Genomic DNA, 18,811 nt, shown 5'->3' with positions numbered 1-18,811 from the left:
TTTGTCTTTTTAGGGCCCCACCCACAGCATATGGAAGTTCCCAGGCTAGGGGTCGAATTAGAGCTGCAGCTGCCAGTTTATGCCATAGCAGCAACAGCAACGCAGGATCTCAGCTGTGTCTGGGACCTGCACCACAGCTCATAGCAATGCTGGTTCCTTAACCCACTGAGCAAGGCCAGGGATCGAACCCACATCCTAATGGATACTAGTCAGATTTGTTAAACACTGAGCTATGACAGGAACTCCCAGGAAGCTTCTTGATGGGGCTGGTGGCACACAGTGGGAGAGCACACCTCCTTCCCTTGTCACTCCCTCTTTCTGGACTCCTCCCCATTCCTGACACCTGTTTATTCCAAGTTGTTATAGAGTATAGACCATCTGTCATGAACACGTTTGTGAATCAGTCCCAAACTTTAAGACCAGAGGATTAGTTTTGTTTTGTTTTTACCAACGTACCCAAGGCATATGGAAGTTCTTGGGCTAGGGGTCAAATCTGAGCTGCAGATTCCGGCCTACACCACAGCCATGGCAACATTGGATCTCAGCCAAAGCTTTCAGTAACCCCAGATCCCTAACCCACTGCACGAGGCCAAGGATGGAACCTGCATCCTCACTGACACTATATCAGGTCCCACTGAGCCACAACAGGAACTCCAGGACCAGAGGATTAGAAGAGAGGCAACTATCAATTTCTGCCACCTATCCTTCCCACCTGTTTCCCCCAAGAAGCAATCATATCACGTGCTCTAACTGGCGACTTTATTCAGGGGAAAAAATAAACTACAATTGGAAATTTCTTAACTATGTGGAGAGGGGCGAGTCTCCGGGGCCCCAGGGAAGAAGGATAGGACTTTGCAAACTAGAAGGCAGAAAGGGAGAAGGATAGAACTCTGGGTGTCTTGAGGGGCGGAGCGCGTGGCTTGCCGGGCTGTAGGGGGAGAGGCGGTGCCTCTTCCTTCCAAGGCCGGGCGCCCCCTAGGGGCCGCTGCCGCTTCCACTGCCACTACCGCTGCCTGCAGCGTCCAGAATCAAGGTGCGAGGGCGACGAGAGCGTGGGAATGTGGTTTCCCGGGCCCGCCGTGCGTGTCTGGGACGAGATAGCACTGAGATGGAAATATTGAGGCAGGGACTGGAGCCAGGATCCGCTACTGGTAGCACGTAGCCCAGAACTGAGCGGCAAAGCCCCGCTCCATCAGCGAAAGTCTGGGGGAAGGGGTGGAGTTAGAGCTTGAGTGGGCGGAGTCCAGGTACCCTGGGGGCGGGGGCTCGATCTTAGGGCCGACAATTCCCGCCCCTGGGTCTCTGGGCAGGGACCATAGCTGGGGGTAGGGTTTTGGGGAAGGTGAGTTCTTATTGGGTTCCAGGTAGCTCGGGTCGGGGAGATCCAGGTTAAGGCTGGGGCATTGGGGAAGGTGACTCGGGCCTCTGGGCCTTCCAGAGACCTAGAGCCGAGGCAGTCCTTTAGGGAGGGTAAATCCGGACTCGGCGGGCCTTAAGGAGGCTAGAGGTGTGTTCTACTATAGAGACTGGGCTGTGGAAAGGGGAAGGGTTGAGAGCGGGGGCGGGGGGTTGCTTGGGAGTGACAGTCCAGATCTTCCACCTAGATGCATTAACCCAGGACAATAGTAAAGGGAGGTCTCAGTAGTCTCTTCCCTGCTTCCTATGTCCCACACTCACCTGCCCATAGGTACTGCAGATGGGCTTGCAGCCCCTCTTTTCTACTAGTGGGAGCCAAGTCGAGCTGCAGGTGAAATCACTTTCGCAGGTGGCAAACCTGGGGGTGATGTGTGGAGAGAAGAAGATGGGTAAAAACTCCACAGCCATGTCCTAGTGGGATTCGTGCTCTCCAAGGCTTGGACCTGGCAATGTCGCTTGCTTAGTCCAGGCCCCTTCTCTTGGGAACCACGCCCCTAAAAGGCCATCCAGACTTCAGCCCGTTCCCATATTCTTTTTTTTTGGTCACATCTGCAGCATGTGTAAGTTCCCAGGCCAGGGATCGAACCTATGGCACAGTTGTAACCAGAGCCACAGCAGTGACAACGCAGGATCCTTAACCTGCTGAGTCAGGAGGGAACTCTACAACTCATATTCTTTACTTTTGCCCAGGGCCTTGTCACTTCTGGTCTTGTCCCTGCAGACCTCAGACTATTCCAGGGCAGTCCCACCCTTTTAACTGCTCTTTTCAATCAAGAGGCCCTTCCCTAAAAAAAACAAAAACAGGGCCGTCGACTCGGATCCTGCGTTGCTCTGGCTGTGGCGTAGTCCAGCGGCTACAGCTCCGATTGGACCCCTAGCCTGGGAACCTCCATGTGCTACAGGAGCGGCCCTAAAAAACAACAACAACAAAAAAAAAAAAAACGGAAAAACAAAAAAACACTCCACTAAGCTCCTTGGAAAGCCACTCCTCCCTTCTGCCCATCTTAGAAGCCGGGTTCTCCACAGGCCCCGCCCCTTTCTACCTTATATCTAAAAGCTAGGCCTCTTTAGACCTTGGAGGCTTGGAAGCAGGCCACGCCCCTTCGGAGACCCAGAGGATCAAGCCGACGATCCCTCCTTCAGCCCCTCCCCAGCCATAGGCCTCGCCCCTCACGCCCCACCTCTCCTACCAGGCATCGCAGAGCTCTGAGCAGAGCGGTTGTGTCTGGAGTACCCCCAGCAGAAGCAGGTGGAAGCGACTGCGAAGGGCAACCTGGAGGTGTCCCAGAAATGATTCACACCTGGACATTGGGAGAAACAAGACAGGCCAGGATAGATCAGGATACATGCTTAAGGGCTCTGGCCCCTGATGGGGGCAACTGGGGCAAAGAACACGAAAAAACGCTAGAGGTTTTGCTGTACCCACCTGGGGCTCAGCTCCCCACAGCTCTCCGCGCTGATCCCAAGGCCTGATACCTCTGATGTGTCCATCGCTGAAGGACAAGAGGGCCATAGAGAAGGGAAATCCTGTGAGTTGCGGTCTTGCATCATCATAGCGTTGGGGAACCAAGGCCTAGTGCTCCCCTGAAACCCCAGTTATATATGTCCTCTCAAACATAAATCTTAAAGACATTTCACTTGGGAATGCAAATGCAACTTTAAATAATAATCACTTATCATAATCAATATATTTCATACATCCCTGGTGGTGATATAAGTTGTCATATGCCTACATACACCCCTTTGCTATGTATCTATGAGGTGGGTCTATTATTTCTCCCCTTTTATTTTATTATTATTTTTGTTCTTTAGGGCCGCACCCAAGGCATATGGATGTTGCCAGGCTAGGGGTCGAATGGGAGCTGTAGCTGATGGTCTACGCCACAGCCACAGCAATGCCAGATTTGAGCCGTGTCTGCAACCTACACCACAGCCCACAACAACGCTGGATCCTTAACCCACTGAGCGAGGCCAGGGATCAAACCTGCAACCTCATGGTTCCCAGTCAGATTCGTTTCCGCTGCGCCATGACGGGAACTCCATCTCCCCTTTTATTTTCATTCTTTTCTTTTTTGGCTGCACTTGCAGCATATGGAAGTTCCTGGGCCAGGGATCAAACCTGACCCGCAATTGCAGCCTGTGCCACAGCTCAGCAATGCTGGATCCTTAATCTGATATGCCACAAGGGAGCTTCCTCTATCCTTTTCTTAATGGCCCACATGAGGCCCAGAGAGGTTACGTGATTTGCCCAGCATCACACAGCTACGAAGTGGCAGAGTTGGGATTTGAACCCAGGCAATTCGTGCTCTTTGACCACCACTAGATCCAGGTGACTCTTCCAGTTATCCTAAGTCCCTTTCTTTTTCTTTCTTTCTTTCTTTGGTCTTTTTTTAGGGCCACACTTGCACATGGCATGTGGAAATTCCCAGGCTAGGGGTCAAATCTGAGCTGCAGCTGCCGGCCTATGGCACAGCCATAGCAACTAAGGATCTAAGCTGCATCTCTGATCTACACTATAGCTGACGGCAATACTGGATCCTTAACCTACTGAGCGAGGAAGCCAGAGATCAAAACCTCATCCTCATGGATATTGTCCGATTTGTTTCTGCTAAGCCCCTTTCATAAGGAAATTCTAGCATTGTTATAGTTGAGTTGGGGTTTCTGGGTATTAGAGTTTAGGCAGAGTTTGGAATGCTTACCTGCCTGGTGCAGCTGGACTGTGCCCAGATCGGCTGCTAGCTGATGATGTCTCCGGGACCTAGCTGGGAGTGGGTGGCTCCCTCCACAAGCCCCCAGCAGGATCCATGCCAGAGTCAGTTGCAGGGCCCAGGCCAGGCCCCTGGGTCGAGTGCGACCCCTGCAGGCCATGTCCACCTGAGATAAGAGTCAGCTGGGACACACGGAGATTCAGCTGTCCCTTTCTGGTAGCTCAGGTTGCACTTCCCTGATGTGTACCCAGGAGACAGTGCCAGACAGAGCAGAGAATGGACAGCTGATAAGGAGGCAATAGCCAAGGACTCTCAAATCCCAAGGGGCCACAAAGGTCTGCCTCTGACCCAGGAGCCGCCCCCCACCCTGCATCAGACACACGTCCCCTCCATCCCTTCAGGAGCAAGCGCCCCCATCTCATGGTTCCCCTCCTCCCTCACACAAAGCAGGATCTCCCACCCTGTCAGCCCTCAGGCGACTACCTCTGTCCTCAGAAGTAAGGGTACTTCTGCAGATCTTCCAATCTCCCCCTTCTGTTCAGTAATTCCTTCCTCTCTTCTGCCCAGCCTCCTCCCTCCCTCTTGATCCCTGCTGGCCCCTCTCATGGTCACCTTCTTTCAGCCCACAATCGGCTTAGGGGCTGCCACCCAGGGCTGGACCTTTGGAGCCAAGGTTGCCTGTGGCAGCACTCGGGTTCTGTCGCTGGGGTCCAAAGACCCCAGGGTAGGGAAAACTGGGGGTCTGTGGAGACAAGGTAATTATTCCCTCCCTCTCTCTGTCCCCTGGGGCCACCCCTCACCTGTTAGCCGGACTGGAGTCTAGGGTGCTGCTGAGACACCTCAGGGTCAAACCCAGGAAACAGTGACAGCCGAAAGGGGCGTGGTTTGACGCAGGGGAGGAGTTTTCCTTCGCCCCGCCCTCTGCTCCAGCTAACCAAAGGCCAGAGGAGTTTTACTGGTGTGTATATGTATTAGATGAGAGTGTTTGTATGTCTGTATATGTTGAGCATGTATGTGTGTTTGTTTTGTATTTTTATGTGCATTTCATGTGTGTGTGTGTTTTCAAAATCTGAGTAAGGAGTTGTGTATGTGTTTTAAGCCAAGGTGTCCAGTTGAGTAAGAGTCAGATAATAAATGTGGGAGAGAGGGATGTAGAATGAAGATGAGTGTCATGCAAAAATATTGTGAATAGGTCAGTGGATAAAGGTTGTTGACAATGAGTGAATAAGGAGGTGTTGTCATGTGTGGAGAAGGTGTGTGTCTGCATCTGAAACGTGTATGTGTTTGTGTGTCCCTCTGCAATTTCTGTGAATTTGTGTCCCCTGCAAACATTCCCTCAATTCAGTCAATAAACATTTATTGAGCACCTATTGTGTGCCAGGTTCTTGGGATGCAGTGTAGTGATTAAGACATGAACATCCCAACCCTCACAGAGCTGACAGTCTAGTAAGAGACTCCAATAAGAAAAACAGCCCTCTAGTGAGCAAATGAGTGTGTGTATCATGTATCTATATTTTGTATTGGGAGGAAAATGATTCTGTATTTTGGGTGAGAGTTTGTATGTGGTTGAGCTTCCCTTGGTTTGGGGATGATGTGTACTTGTGTTTGTTTCATGTTTGTATGTGTTGTTTGTTTATGCCTGCATTTGCTGAGTGTGTATATGTCTGTGTTTTCTAGGTACGTGTTTGCATAAGTATGTATTTGCAGAATGTGTTTGAGTATATGTATTTGTATGTTTCTGTTTGCTCAGAAACATGCAAATGCATATGTTTGTGTGTTTGTATTATATATTTATGTGTTTTCCAAGGATTCAGTGTTCATTTTTGCAAATGTTTACATGTTTGTGTTTGCTGAGTATGTGTTTCTATGTATGTGTATTTGCAGATTGTGGATTTTTTTGGAGTATGTGTTTGCAGAGTGTGTAAATAGGTTTACGTGAATCTTTTTTGAGCATGTTGGTGTTTGTGTGCATATTTGCAGAATGTGTTGTGTGCCTGTGCTTGTAAATTTTACATATATGTTTTTGTGAGCAATGACTACTACTGCAAATCTATTCCCCTCTCTTCTAGGACTAGTGCAGAGTTTTCATCTCTCTCTTTTCACACAGTAGGTGCACAATATCTGTTGAGTAAGTGAATCAGAAGGCACTATCACCTGGTCTCTCTGTGGGCACCCACTGATGTCCTGGAGGTTTTGGCAACCTAGACCCAGTGGACCTAGCCTTCCCCTGGTCCATCTTGGGGTAGTCCAGAGTGGTTGTGGGTCAGATCTGTCCAGCCTCTGGGCTGTGCCCCCCGACAACTCTTCCCCTCCCCTGACCTCCGCCCCCATCCTTTGCTCATATTTCAGCACTACGGACAAGAGCTCTCGAAATCAGCACCACGGAGAGCTCCCACGGCCGCCGGCGTGAGAAGGGGCGGCAAGATCGGTGTTCCGGTCTTGGACAGAGAAGTTCGAGAAACAGACTCGGTGAGATGGCAACACGAACATGCCAACAGAGACCGAGAGAGACAGATAATTCAGGCTAAGGCGCAGAGATGAGTAGACAGATCTACCGGGAACACCCAGACTTAGACCTCGCCGTCTCCCCCTTTGGCCGGCAGGGGTCGCTCCTGCGCAATGACCGCGATCTCCAGGGCCTTCGGGACGGTTAAGGGCCTAGACTTTTGGGAAGCCCCCCCCCCGCCATGCCCTCCAATGCCTAGATTGGAGTGGGGAGGGCTCCGACGGTTTCCACTCCAATTCTGGGAAGCACGGTTGGCTTGGCCTCAGCTGTAGGAACACTGAGGGCAAGTGGTGGAAACTCTTCGGATGCCCCCCTCCCCAACTACCAGCTAATCGTTCCTATAAATACAGCTCAGCCTTGCCTGGCATCTTAATCCTGACAATGAGGGAGGGGATCGCTACGGGAGCGGCAGGACTCCCCGAGGAGGCTCTGCTTGCGAAGCGGGGTGGTATATGTTTTTCTTAGGGGGCATCTCCGGTGACGACCGGTCTCCTCATATAAATGTCATGGTAGGGAGTTCCTGTTGTGGCTCAGCGGGTTACAAACCCGACTAATATCCATGAAGACGCGGGTTCGATCCCTGGTCTCGCTCAGTGGTTTAAGACTCTGGCGTTGCCATGAGCTGCGGTTTAGGTCACAGATGCGGCTCAGATCTGGTGTTGATGTAGTTGTGGTATAGGCTGGCAGCTGCATCTCCGATTCTACCCTAGTCTGCGACCTTCCATATGTCACAGGTGCGGCCCTAAAAAAAAAAAAAAAAAAAAAGTCACTGTAAATGTATCTTCTTGGGATGTGGGGTCTCACGGGTGGGGACAATTTCCCATAGAGGAGATGGCTTTTACAGGGTCTTTTATTGTCATCGGGCGTACTCTCAACAGGCTCCCCAAGCGAAATACCACCTATGGGGATCTTTCTCTGCGGAAATGTCTTCTTTGGAGCATGGGCTGTTGAGAGGAAGCATCATTTCTTACAGACCACTTGTTTTAGAAATGATTTTCAGGGTGAGAGGAGAGTTCCTGACTGGCGAGGGCCTCTCTCTGGAGATGATTTCCCCACTGGATGTGTTTCCCTGAAGGGGGTCACGGGAGAGGGGGGTTCTGCATAGGGAATATATCTAGTGAGAATGTCTCCCTTGGCGTTTTCTTGGGTTAGTTTACCCATAAGCATCACTCTCTCCTGGCGTGTCTACCCTTACACGGGTCTCCTGGTAGCTTGGCTTCTCTGGGGGCATCTGTAAGGCTCCTCCTCCAGTCTGCCCCCTCCTCCTCAGCGCGGGTAGCCTGGGCCAAGGCCCGGCTCGGGCGCCCAGACGCAGTGACGGCGCCGGGTCCGCCCCACTTCGCTCCGCCCCCGCCACCTCCTCCCCGCCCCCCAGCCGCGGACGAGGTCCCCGCGACTTCTCACTCCCTCCCGCCTCCCTCCTCCCGCCGCCGCCGCTGCCGCCGCCTCCCACCTCCCTCCCCGGGGCCGGAGCCGCCGCCGCCGCCATGGACGATTCGGGCCTGATTCGTCGCCGGAGGCTGCAGGTACGCGGCGGCGCCGGCCCTGGGTGGAAGGGATGGGGTCGGCGTCCTGGGGCGGGGCCCGCAGGAGGCGGGAGAACTTAAGCCAGTGTCGGCCCAGGCGCCCACTCCCACGGCCTCTGGACGCAACCTGGGGGAACGCGGTGGCTGCGCGTCCAGCCGCGCTAGGACCCCGCCCCTCAGGCGCCGCCCGGAGAACCAGGGATCTGATGGAGGGGATGCAGCCTAGCGTTCCCCTTCGAGTATAGCTCGAGGGGAGCCTGGCCCGTCAGAGGTGGAGGGGACTTGGGTCGAGGTCTTTGCCCAGGAGCCCTGCCAGGCCGGAGGTAAGGGGGAGCAGAGCAAAGTTATTGCCCCAGGGCTCGCGCCCCTCGGGGCTGCCGGCGCCGCAGCAGCGGTAAACATGTTTGTGCCGCAGCCTGGCCCCTTCACCAGCCCAGGAATCTCTTTCTGAGGCATGGGGACCTCTGCGACCTCCATGCACCTACTCAGCTACCAGGATTCTTCCTACTGCCCTAATTGGACAGGCACCTAGGCAGCCTCCCTCCACACTCTTCATTCCACCCCCCTCCACTACAACACTGTCCCTCTCCGCCCCCACTCTGCGATCCTCAAGTCCAGCCCAGCTTGTGGGTGGGCGGGAGCGATTTTTAGCTTCTTACAGCCTTAGAAAATGTTGGTCTCCAGGCTGCGCAGGCGCGGGAGGCATGGGTCCACTGTTCAGAGTGGGACACTGAGGTTTGTTGTGGAGCATGGGGAAGGTGAGGACAAATCCAGGTGTCAGGAACTCTTATTTCCTGGATGGGTGGAGATTCTGAAACTGGGAAGGGTTCTCTTTGGTTTGCATCATGCACTTCTAAGAGTTAATTCAGGGAATCGGTGTTGCCCCCAGACTGACCCCAGAGAGGAAAAATTGATCAAAACTTCATCCTATCTGGCATCTAGTTCTTCTGAGCCTCCTTGAAGCCCAGTCCCAAGCTAGGTAATCTGGAGGAGTTTGTATAAAGCCTACAGTGGGAAGTTCCCATTGTGGCTCAGTGGAAACGAATCTAATATCCATGAGGAGGTGGGTTTGATCCCTGGCCTCTCTCAGTGGGTTAAGGATCCGGCGGTGCTGTGAGTTGTGAGTGTAGGTTGTAGATCCAGTTCGGATCTGATATTGCTGTGCTATGGCTGTGGCATAGGCCAGCGACTACAGCTGTGATTCTACCCCTAGCCTGGGAACGTCTATATGCCGCGGGACAGCCCCAAAAAGACAAAGAAAGAAAGAAAGAAAGAAAGAAAGAAAGAAAGAAAGAAAGAAAGAAAGAAAGAAAGAAAGAAAGAAAGAAAGAAAGAAAGAAAGAAAGGAAGGAAGGAAGCCTACAGTGGGCCCAGTCTCAGGATACATCCCTAGCCTGGAGCTTGGGAAGAGAAGGAGAGGATTCAAACCCTCACCAAAAATGGACGAGGCCATTTGAGACTGTAGGAAGGACTTCCCAGGCGTCTAGATGATGCTGGAGCCAGACCTGAGTTTTAACCAGAGTCCAGATGGGCTCTTCATGTCTTCCTCGTACTGCCTCCCCATTCTGGGGCTGAGTTAGGAGAATGGGTTCTGATAAAAGGGAGCTGCCACAAACCCAAAGCAAATCTGAAGCAGACAGATTGGGTCCGCGCCTTCGGGTCCCAGAAAAGGGCGGAAAGGGGCGGAGCCTACATGGGGTGTGTCGCCGACCCCTCCTCCCCACCCCGCGCCGACTCCCATTGGCTCAGTGCCACGCGGGACTTCGTTCTCCCGCGCAAGACCCCGCCCCCAGCCCGGGATCCTCCCACTCACCCCTAAGTCCTTCCCCAGGCTTCCAGGCAGAGCTATCCCGCCAAAGTCCTGCCCAAACCTCTTCCTCTGGTAGGGTTAACCACTTCGCTGCCTGGATACACTCGCACACCTTGTGCAACCCCGTAGGAGCTGTCCCACAACTGCGGAGCGCCCGAGGATTCCCTCTGTGCGGGTGGGATAGTACACCAACCTAATTTCGAAAGTCTCATCTGCAGAGCCATCCATTCATCCGGGGATTTGTAGAATGCGCCTGGCACAGTGGCTCTGCAGCTCGGGGTGGAGGTGGCGGCTGTTTACACTCAAGTCAAGGATCTAAATCTTCGACCCTAGAATGTTTAGGGACACTAGGAAATGGGGCTAGATTCGAGGACTTTTCTAGGTGGGATTTAAAGTTTTCTCTGGGGTTCACCTTCGTAGGCCAGTGTACCCCAGTCTGGAGTACAGTGTTCTGTGGCCGAAAAATCCAGGTCTTAGTTTTGATTGGGTCACTGCAGTCGCTTGGCCAGGCTGGCCTGGTCCAAGTGGCGGCTCATTCAAGCTGGTTCTGCAAAGACAGATGGAAAACCCGGTATGGATTTCCGGTCACCCCTGGCTCACCCAGTATGGATTTACGGTCACCCCCGGCTCGGGATGGTAGGACTGCCAATCTGGACAGTGTGCCCTTTGACCTCGACCATCCGTCTGTCCTCTGTACATGGGAATGTGAGGTCCCTCTGGCATATTTCCTGTCATGCAGCATGTCCATCCACAATAACTCCTGTTCCTATGACCTAATATTTATTGAGCGCATACTATGTGCTAGGTATATAGTAAGGTGCTAGAGACCTGCATCATCTCTCAGGATCCTCTAGAAGGCATGGACTATTGGAAGGTCATTTTCCAAGGTTATAAGTGGCAAAGCTGGGAATTGAACCTGTGGATTTCTGCTATCAAAAATCCCAAGGAGGAGTTCCCGTCGTGGCGCAGTGGTTAAGGAATCCGACTAGGAACTAGGAGGTTGGGGTTTGGTCCCTGCCCTTGCTCAGTGGGTTGACGATCCGGCGTTGCCGTGAGCTGTGGTGTATGTTGCAGACGCGGCTCAGATCCCGCGCTGCTGTGGCTCTAGCATAGGCCGGTGGCTGCAGCTCCGATTGGACCCCTAGCCTGGGAACCTCCATATGCCGCGATAGCGGCCCAAGAAATAGCAAAAAGACAAAAAAAAAAAAAAAAAAAAAATCCCAAGGAGATCCTAGAATAGTCCCCGTTTCTCCCTGGTTGGAGTTCCCCCAAAGGGCTTTTGAAACCCTCATCTGAATCTTGCCACCTGCAGCCCTACTCAATCCTTCTTATTCACTTTAGCCTGTGGACACAGAACTGGCTGGAAAGTGATGAACCTTCTCTCCAGTACTCTCAGAAAGAGTCCAGATCTCTGTAATTTCTGGTCCCTTTGGTGGCTTCCTGTGTGCTTGACAAAGAGAATGCTACCTTGTTCTGATATGGACAGAATTAATACCCACCAATTATTATCACTACCATTACTGAAAAAGACCATCCAGCCATCACCTGATTCCCATTTTAAATCTCAGTTTTGAGCCTCCCTAACTATCCCACCCCCTACTCTGTGAATCTGGTTGAGAGTGGGTTAGAACCATGGAGGTGTGGAGGAGTCTTTCATTCATTCATGCAGTCATTCAACCTTTCATGTTTGAGCATGCCAAGTTTATTCCTGCCTCCAGGCCTTTGCACTTACCTCTACCTGGAATGCCCTTGCTACAGATCCTCCCATGGCTGACTCTTATTTTCAAGCAAGTAACTTTAAAGTTATTTCCACAGAGGAGTTCCCTTTGTGGCTTAGCAGAAATGAACCCAATATCCATGAGGATGCAGATTCGATCCCTTGCCTCTTCCAGTGGGTTAAGTATCCAGTGTTGTTGAGCTGCAGTGTAGGTCGCAGACATACCTTGTTTCCAGCGTTGCTGTAGCTGTAGTTTGGCTAGCAGCTGCAGCTCTGCTTCAACCCCTAGCCTGGGAACTTCCATATGCTACAGGAAAAAAAAGTCACTTCCGCTTCCTAGCTATTTTCCACTACATCACCTTGTATAACTTTTTGTTTGTTTTTTTGCCATGGTGTGCAGTGGCTTGATGAGGGATCTCAGGTCCCAGACCAGGGATTGAACCCTGGCTGCAGTGGTGAGAGCATTGCTGAATCCTAACCACTAGACCACCAGGGAACACCCCACCTTGCATAATTGTATTCATAACGTTCATTACTGTCTAAAATTATTTCATTCACATCTACATTAATCTTGTCTGCTTCCCCCCTTTATTTTTAAGGGCTGCATGCATGGCGTATGGAAGTTCCCAGGCTAGGGGTCGAAGCAGAGCTGCAGTTCCTGGCCTACACCACAGCCACCACAATGCCAGATCTGAGGCATGTCTGCGACCTACACCACAGCTCTTGGCAACGCCAGACCTTTAACCCACTGAGTGAAGCCAGGGATCAAGCCCCCCTCCTCTTGGATACTAGTCAGGTTTGTTATCACTGAGCCACAATGGGAACTCCTGCTCTCCTCCTTTATTTATTTATTTTTTTTTGTCTTTTGTCTTTTGTCTTTTATCTCTTGTTGTTGTTGTTGTTGTTGTTGCTATTTCTTGGGCCGCTCCCGCGGCATATGGAGATTCCCAGTATAGGGGTTGAATCGGAGCTGTGGCCACCGGCCTACGCCAGAGCCACAGCAACGGGGGATCCGAGCCGCGTCTGCAACCTACACCACAGCTCACGGCAACGCCGGATCGTTAACCCACTGAGCAAGGGCAGGGACCGAACCCACAACCTCATGGTTCCTAGTCGGATTCGTTGACCACTGCGCCACGACGGGAACTCCTGCTCTCCTCCTTTAAATGCTAGTCCCCAAAGGGCAATTTTTGTCTCATTCACTTATGTGTCCCCAGTGCTTAGCAAGGGCCTATCATACAGTAGGTGCTCAATAAATATTTTTCAAATAAAGGCTCTTGTTTCATTTACACGAATACACATTGAGATATCAACTCAGGAGTCCTATAGGAAACCCTGTGTTGGGCTCTGTGGGTGGGGAGGAGAACCACCCAGGTACCTTGGCCCAGGGATCCTCAGCTCATAGCCAAGAGTGCAGGAGATGATGCTGTTGAATGGCCTGCCCCACCCCACTTCTACCCCTCCACGGGGCTGACTGACAGGGCCTTTGGGTAGTGGCTGCTTTTTCCCGCTGACGTCTACCCTTTTGCTCCTTTGCCTTCCAGAAGGATTTGCCCCTGCCCCGGAAAAGCAGCAGGTGAGCCCTGGGGAGAGATGCACGGGGCAGGTCGCCCCCTGTCCAACCCTGGGGGGTGCGCCAGGCGCGCGCGGGCGGGGCCTGGCGCTCTGGTGCACGGCAGCGCCCCCTCCTGGCGGGCGATAGCCGCAGGCCCTCCCCTCCCCCGTCCTCCCCTGCCGGCTGCGGCTCCAGCCTCCGCCCCGCGCGCTTGCTCCCCGCGCCGCCGCCGCTGCCGCACCTGCCACCATGTCGCCGCCGCCGGGTCATGTCTGACTCTCTCTGGACCGCGCTTTCCAATTTCTCGATGCCCTCCTTCCCTGGCGGCAGTATGTTCCGCCGCACCAAGAGGTAGACCCCTGATCCCTCAGACCCTGACCTGGCCCTTCCCCCAAAGCCTCTCCCCGGCTGCTGCCGCAGGGCGGGGCCCGGGATGCTGCACCCGATCCAGCTGCGCCAGAGGTGCCCGAGCTGCGCCTTCCTGCTGGGGATGGGGCTGAGTGGTGGGCAGTGTGGGCCGAGGCTGGGGAGACTGCACGCTGGAAAGGACCGCCGCGTGGGGAGGGGGCTGTGCCGGGTGGGGGATAGCAGGGCCTTTGTCTGCTGGCGCTGCAGGCTCAGACAGCCAGTCCGGTGAGGGTAGAGGAAGAAGGGGAGGATGGGGGGCTAAGGACCTTCAGAACAATAGCCGCAGACTGGCCTCCCCACACCCCTTGCCGAGTGCTCTGGCTGTAGGAATATGCTCAGTCACTGCGACGGGGGTGGGGGTGGGGTGGGGGTGGGTGGGTGAAGGGAATGGAAGGGCTGGAGGATCCCTCTTTGGAAACTGGGATCCTGAGGGGGGCAAAATGAAAGGGGGGCTTTTATCATAGCATAGCCGCCTCCCAAAGAACATAGCCTCATATGAAAAATAGTGACATACAGCATCATGCAGGGCATGATGTCACACACACACATACACACCAGCCTTAGTGGCCCAGATACCTCGGGAGTCACCACATATACCCAGCCATATGGTGGCTATAGATCAGAGGCATGCACAGACATACACAGGCACACCTAGCATCACACAAGCAAGTAAGCCCACAGGAAGAGCGTAGTGTACACCCAATAAGATGTCACATGTGTGGTGATCCATACACACGATTATGCCATCTCAGATGCACACAGAAATATGTGCAGCAATGACATCCTTGCAATATCACAATATATACCATCGCTTAAGCATGTTATATAGATAACAGAATAACAGACAGAGAATCTTGCAGAGCTGGAGTCACAATATCACACTACTTCTCACATTTTCATCCATGTCACACATGGTGGCATGCTCAGACGTTCCCAGTGTCACAGGGTGTTAAACTCACACACAGTAGATGTCACACATGGTTAATGTCACACTCAGACATAAGGACAGTATCTCATACAGACTCAGAATGTTACACAGAGACATAGACATGTAGAGCAATCATGCCTCACACACTTCACAGCACATAGTGGCACATCTAGTCATGGACAAGTGGTGTTACACTGTCACACAAACCTACAAAACTACAGGTCATGTCACACGAGATAAATCCAAGAACTGTCACACATGATGTCACACTAGGAGGCTCCCGTGCGGAACTCACACAGTGGATGACACACCTGGATACACACAGCGAATGTCATGCACAGACTCAAAGACACATACACATTCAGGAGATCCAGTCGTACCATGTGATGTGACTATCACTCCATGACTGATAAACTAAGCCATACATGGTCACACATGATCCACACCAGGAGTCTTGCACATATATGTCACATGTGCATCCCTTTCCATACATAGTCCTGTCAAGGCCTCCATTGCCTCCTCCTCGGAACAGTCCTTTGGGGACACATCCAGGCACACACAGATGTGAGACAGGCAGGGATCTAAAATGGGAGGGGGCAGGTTGGGCCCACAAACTCACTGGGCTATGGCCGCGTCTGGCCCCCTGCCTCGCCTTTGTCACAGCTGCCGTACCAGTAACCGGAAAAGCCTCATCCTGACCAGCACTTCGCCCACGCTGCCGAGACCTCACTCCCCACTGCCCGGACACCTGGGTGAGACAGGTGGTGGGTTTGTGGCTCAGACTAGAGTAGGCATGGCCACAGGCAAGGGATGTCTTTGCCACGGACGGGACGTGTGGTCCTGAGTCTGGGCAGACTTGTACAAGGGACGGGTCCGTCCTTGCGTTGGTTTGGCCAGTCCACAGAGGGATGGGATTTTGTGGACGGGGCCCAAGAGGTGCTGGATTGGAAAGGGGTTGGGGCAGAAAGGAGGGGCCGTACCTGAGGGGCGGGGCCATCGGAAGAAAGCGGAATGGCTAGGGGAGAGACTGAGCCGACTCTGTAGCCAAAACATTTAAAGAGGCGGGGCCACAGTTAAGGAGGCGTGGCCGACTCTTACAAGGGTGGAACTAAAGGGGACAAGCTACTGTTTGGAACCCGCTTTGAGGATCAGGAGGGCTGATGGAATTGCCTCCCACACAGACCTAAAGATCCCCCTCTTTCCGCCACAGGTAGCAGTCCTTTGGACAGCCCCCGAAACTTCTCCCCCAACACCCCCGCCCATTTCTCCTTTGCCTCCTCCAGAAGGTGAGTCCCTCTCCCCAGGGCCCCAGAACCCTGGCCATACCCTCCCCACCCGCCGTCTGGGCCACCATCTGTTCCCCTTGTAATTGCACCTGAGTCAGGGCCTGAGGGACTGGTAGAAGTGCCCCAACATCCTGGCGGGAACAGGCGCCCAGCCTTAGGGCGGGACCTATAAGAAGGCGGGGCCAACCGCTTATTCGGAATCAGTGAAGGGGCGGAGCTTCATTTGCCGCTGAACTAAAGCGCTAGCGCTCTGGACCCAGGGTCTTACTTAGTCTCCAAAGTCTCTCTCTCCTGGCCAGGCGTTTCCATAGCAACAGGACCGGGAAGCAGGGATGAAATGCGCAAGCGCGGACTGATGCACATTGAAGAACTTGGTCTCTGACTGGGGGAGGGCGCCTAGGGCTATTCCTCGAGGGGCCCAAGGGGAGGAACAGCAGGTTTCCCTCCAGGAGTCTCTGGATTTCTGCAGTATCCTTAAGGTTAACTTTCTGGGGCCTTTGGCAAAACTGGGAGGCAGAGAGATTCCTCGAATGTTTTTTGGGCAAAACTTCTGGAAGTCACCAGGGTATTTGGGCGGGTCGCTTTTTCTTTGAACTTTATTCATTCTATAAACATTATCTGAATAACTGCGTTCTGGGAGCTGGGATATGGGGTGAACCGCATCCTGTCTCTATCCTTGGAGTTAAGCTAGGACAATAGAGAGCCAGAAACGGGCTCCAAGATTTGGCCGGATGTGGTCACCAACTTGGGGGTTGAGCTGGGAAGAAGGCCGGCTGAGCAAGGGCCCTGCCTGGAGTGAGGGGGTCCAGTGTGTGGGAGTGTGTCCAGGTGAGTGGCAATCTGTATGCTGATGTGGATGTGTGTGGATGGGAGTCTGAGGTATTGAATATGTGAGGCAGCCCATGCCTGCACGTGTGTCCATAGGTGTGAGAACGAATGCATGTGACCGTGTTCTTGTAGGGTTGTAACCGTGTGTGAATATCTGAGGAAGCACGGACCTCTGTGTGTGGCTCCATTACACTCAGTGTGTAATCTGTGTGGGAGTGTGAAGGCGTGTGTGGCTGTGCGAGAGTTTGAATGTGTGACTGAGTGCGTGAGGGTGTCTTCAATATGTGTCATGTGAATGCTAAAGTCTAGAGAGTGTGTGTGGGAGGGTGTATGTGTGTGTTTCAGAGTGTGAGTACTAGATCTCTGTAAGTATATGTGTCTATATGTAAGCGTAGGTTTTTGAATGTGTGTTAGCATGGAAATGTGATATTTGGGTCTATGTATGGGATAGTCAATGCATGTGAGCATGTGTTGAGTCACGTGGCATGAATATGTGTGACTGTCAATGTGTGAACTCAACCACCCTAGTAACAAACACTAATGGATGTGGCCATGAGAGTGATTGTGTCTGTGGGAACGTGTGTCAGTGTGTGTGTGTGTGTGTGTGTGTGTGTGTAACCTTTCTTCTTTGAAAATAAACCCAATTGGTTTTCCTTGGAGAATTTTCTCATGGGGAATTTTCTAGGGGTCACCGTTTGGGGTCCCTCTAGGATGACTTACTTGAATGGGCTTTTCTGGTCCTCCTCAAGGCCCACTTTGAGGGCTCGTTTGGTATGAGGATGACAGGAGAGCAGCATCATGGGAAGGAGCAGAGGAGACTGATCTTCACTCCAGGTCTCAGGTGTCTGGCAGAAAGACTTCCTCTTTACCTCTTGGACTCGGAGGGCCTTGGGGAATCTCAGAGCATGAATATATTCCCCCATGCCCTGCCCTGGCCAAGGCCAGTGACTTCGCCTACACCCTGAGGAGTGGGGGGGACTGGCGGGCCTGGCAGCCTCTGAGCACATTGATTGGGTTCCAGGGCGGATGGACGCCGTTGGTCTCTGGCCTCGCTCCCTTCATCTGGCTATGGCACCAACACACCCAGTTCCACTGTCTCGGTGAGTGTGGCAGGCGGGGCTGTTGTGTGGGAGCCACAGGGGGTCAGCTGGGCTGGCCTTAAGGAGGGCTTTGTGTTTCTCTTGTTCTCCAAGGATGTCACCTATCCATCTATTAGTGGGTTACAAGTCCCCCCCCAAAGTTCTGCTCTCCATATTTGACACATCTTCTTGGGGTCCTACTCACCTCAGATTTACTTTATAGATAATGACATTAAGGCTCTTGCCCAAGTGTCTGCAGCTGGCCAGGGCCAGGCCATATCATTCACTCAGAGCCCATTTTCTCACTGACTGCAGTACCCAAAGTCTCTCTCTCTCTCTCCATCTGCCCATTTCTACCTGTCTCTCTGGATTTCTCAGCCATACATTGGTGTGATGTTCAACAAACATAAATTTATCATGTGACTGGTATATGACGGGTGGGCTCTGCAAGATGGGTCTGGGCCCAAGGATTCACAAAGCTCTTATGGGAGGAGACAGATCAGTCAGAAGGCATTTACAACATGGGGTGCTGGAGTGGTCAGAGCTGTGATGGGAAGGTGATAACAGAGTGGAGGGACCTGTGTTAGCTAGAGGGAGGGTAAAAGAAAGTTTCCTGGAAGAGGTGGCATTGAAGCCAAGACAAAGAATCAGCAGGAGTTTGGCATGTTGAAGAAGGGGGGGAACGGTGTTTCAGGAAGCTGGAACAGCATGTGCAAACTCTCAGAGGCAACAGAGAAATTTCTGCGTTTGGAAAATTGAAAATAGCCTCGTGTGGCTGGAACTTTGGGTTGGAAGAGGAGGGATGGAGGCGAGGTAGGCAGCAACCTTCATCATACTGGGGCTTCTTGGCCAGGGTGGTGAGGTGGATTTTATTCTAAATGTAGCGAGAAGCCATTGGAAGGCTTTCTCTGTTTTTGTATTAAGTTGAGTTAAAATTTCAGTCTTGGGAGTTCCTATTGTGGTGCAGCGGAAACAAATCTGACTAGTATCCAGGAAGATTTGGGTTCAGTCTCTGGCTTAGCTCAGTGGGTCGGGTATCCGGCA

At 52.7% G+C, this 18,811-nt stretch overlaps 2 protein-coding genes across 3 annotated transcripts in view; one reads left to right on the top strand and one right to left on the bottom strand.

Moving 5' to 3' along the window:
* Positions 939–4,296, bottom strand: RTBDN (retbindin; the record flags this gene model as incomplete). Its single annotated transcript, XM_021083722.1, has 5 exons — positions 939–1,203; positions 1,678–1,774; positions 2,607–2,717; positions 2,843–2,927; positions 4,116–4,296. Coding segments are annotated over 5 exons (702 nt in total), but the record flags the coding sequence as incomplete, so codon positions are not given.
* Positions 8,070–18,811, top strand: part of MAST1 (microtubule associated serine/threonine kinase 1) — a 31,195-nt gene continuing 20,453 nt past the window's right edge. The window contains exons 1-5 of one of the 2 annotated variants that reach the window (XM_021083720.1): positions 8,070–8,156; positions 13,228–13,259; positions 15,238–15,326; positions 15,785–15,860; positions 17,710–17,788. In XM_021083720.1, the coding sequence (XP_020939379.1) occupies positions 8,118–8,156; positions 13,228–13,259; positions 15,238–15,326; positions 15,785–15,860; positions 17,710–17,788 (315 nt within the window). In that variant the 5' untranslated portion in view covers positions 8,070–8,117. Of the gene's footprint in view, positions 8,157–13,227; positions 13,590–15,237; positions 15,327–15,784; positions 15,861–17,709; positions 17,789–18,811 lie in introns of both variants that reach the window. The other variant, XM_021083721.1, reaches the window with a different exon arrangement.

The sequence above is a fragment of the Sus scrofa genome, chromosome 2 (genome assembly GCF_000003025.6).
Source record: "Sus scrofa isolate TJ Tabasco breed Duroc chromosome 2, Sscrofa11.1, whole genome shotgun sequence".
NCBI lineage: Eukaryota > Metazoa > Chordata > Mammalia > Artiodactyla > Suidae > Sus > Sus scrofa.
Note: the sequence above shows the minus strand (reverse complement) of the source record. Positions and strands in the feature narration are given on the sequence as shown.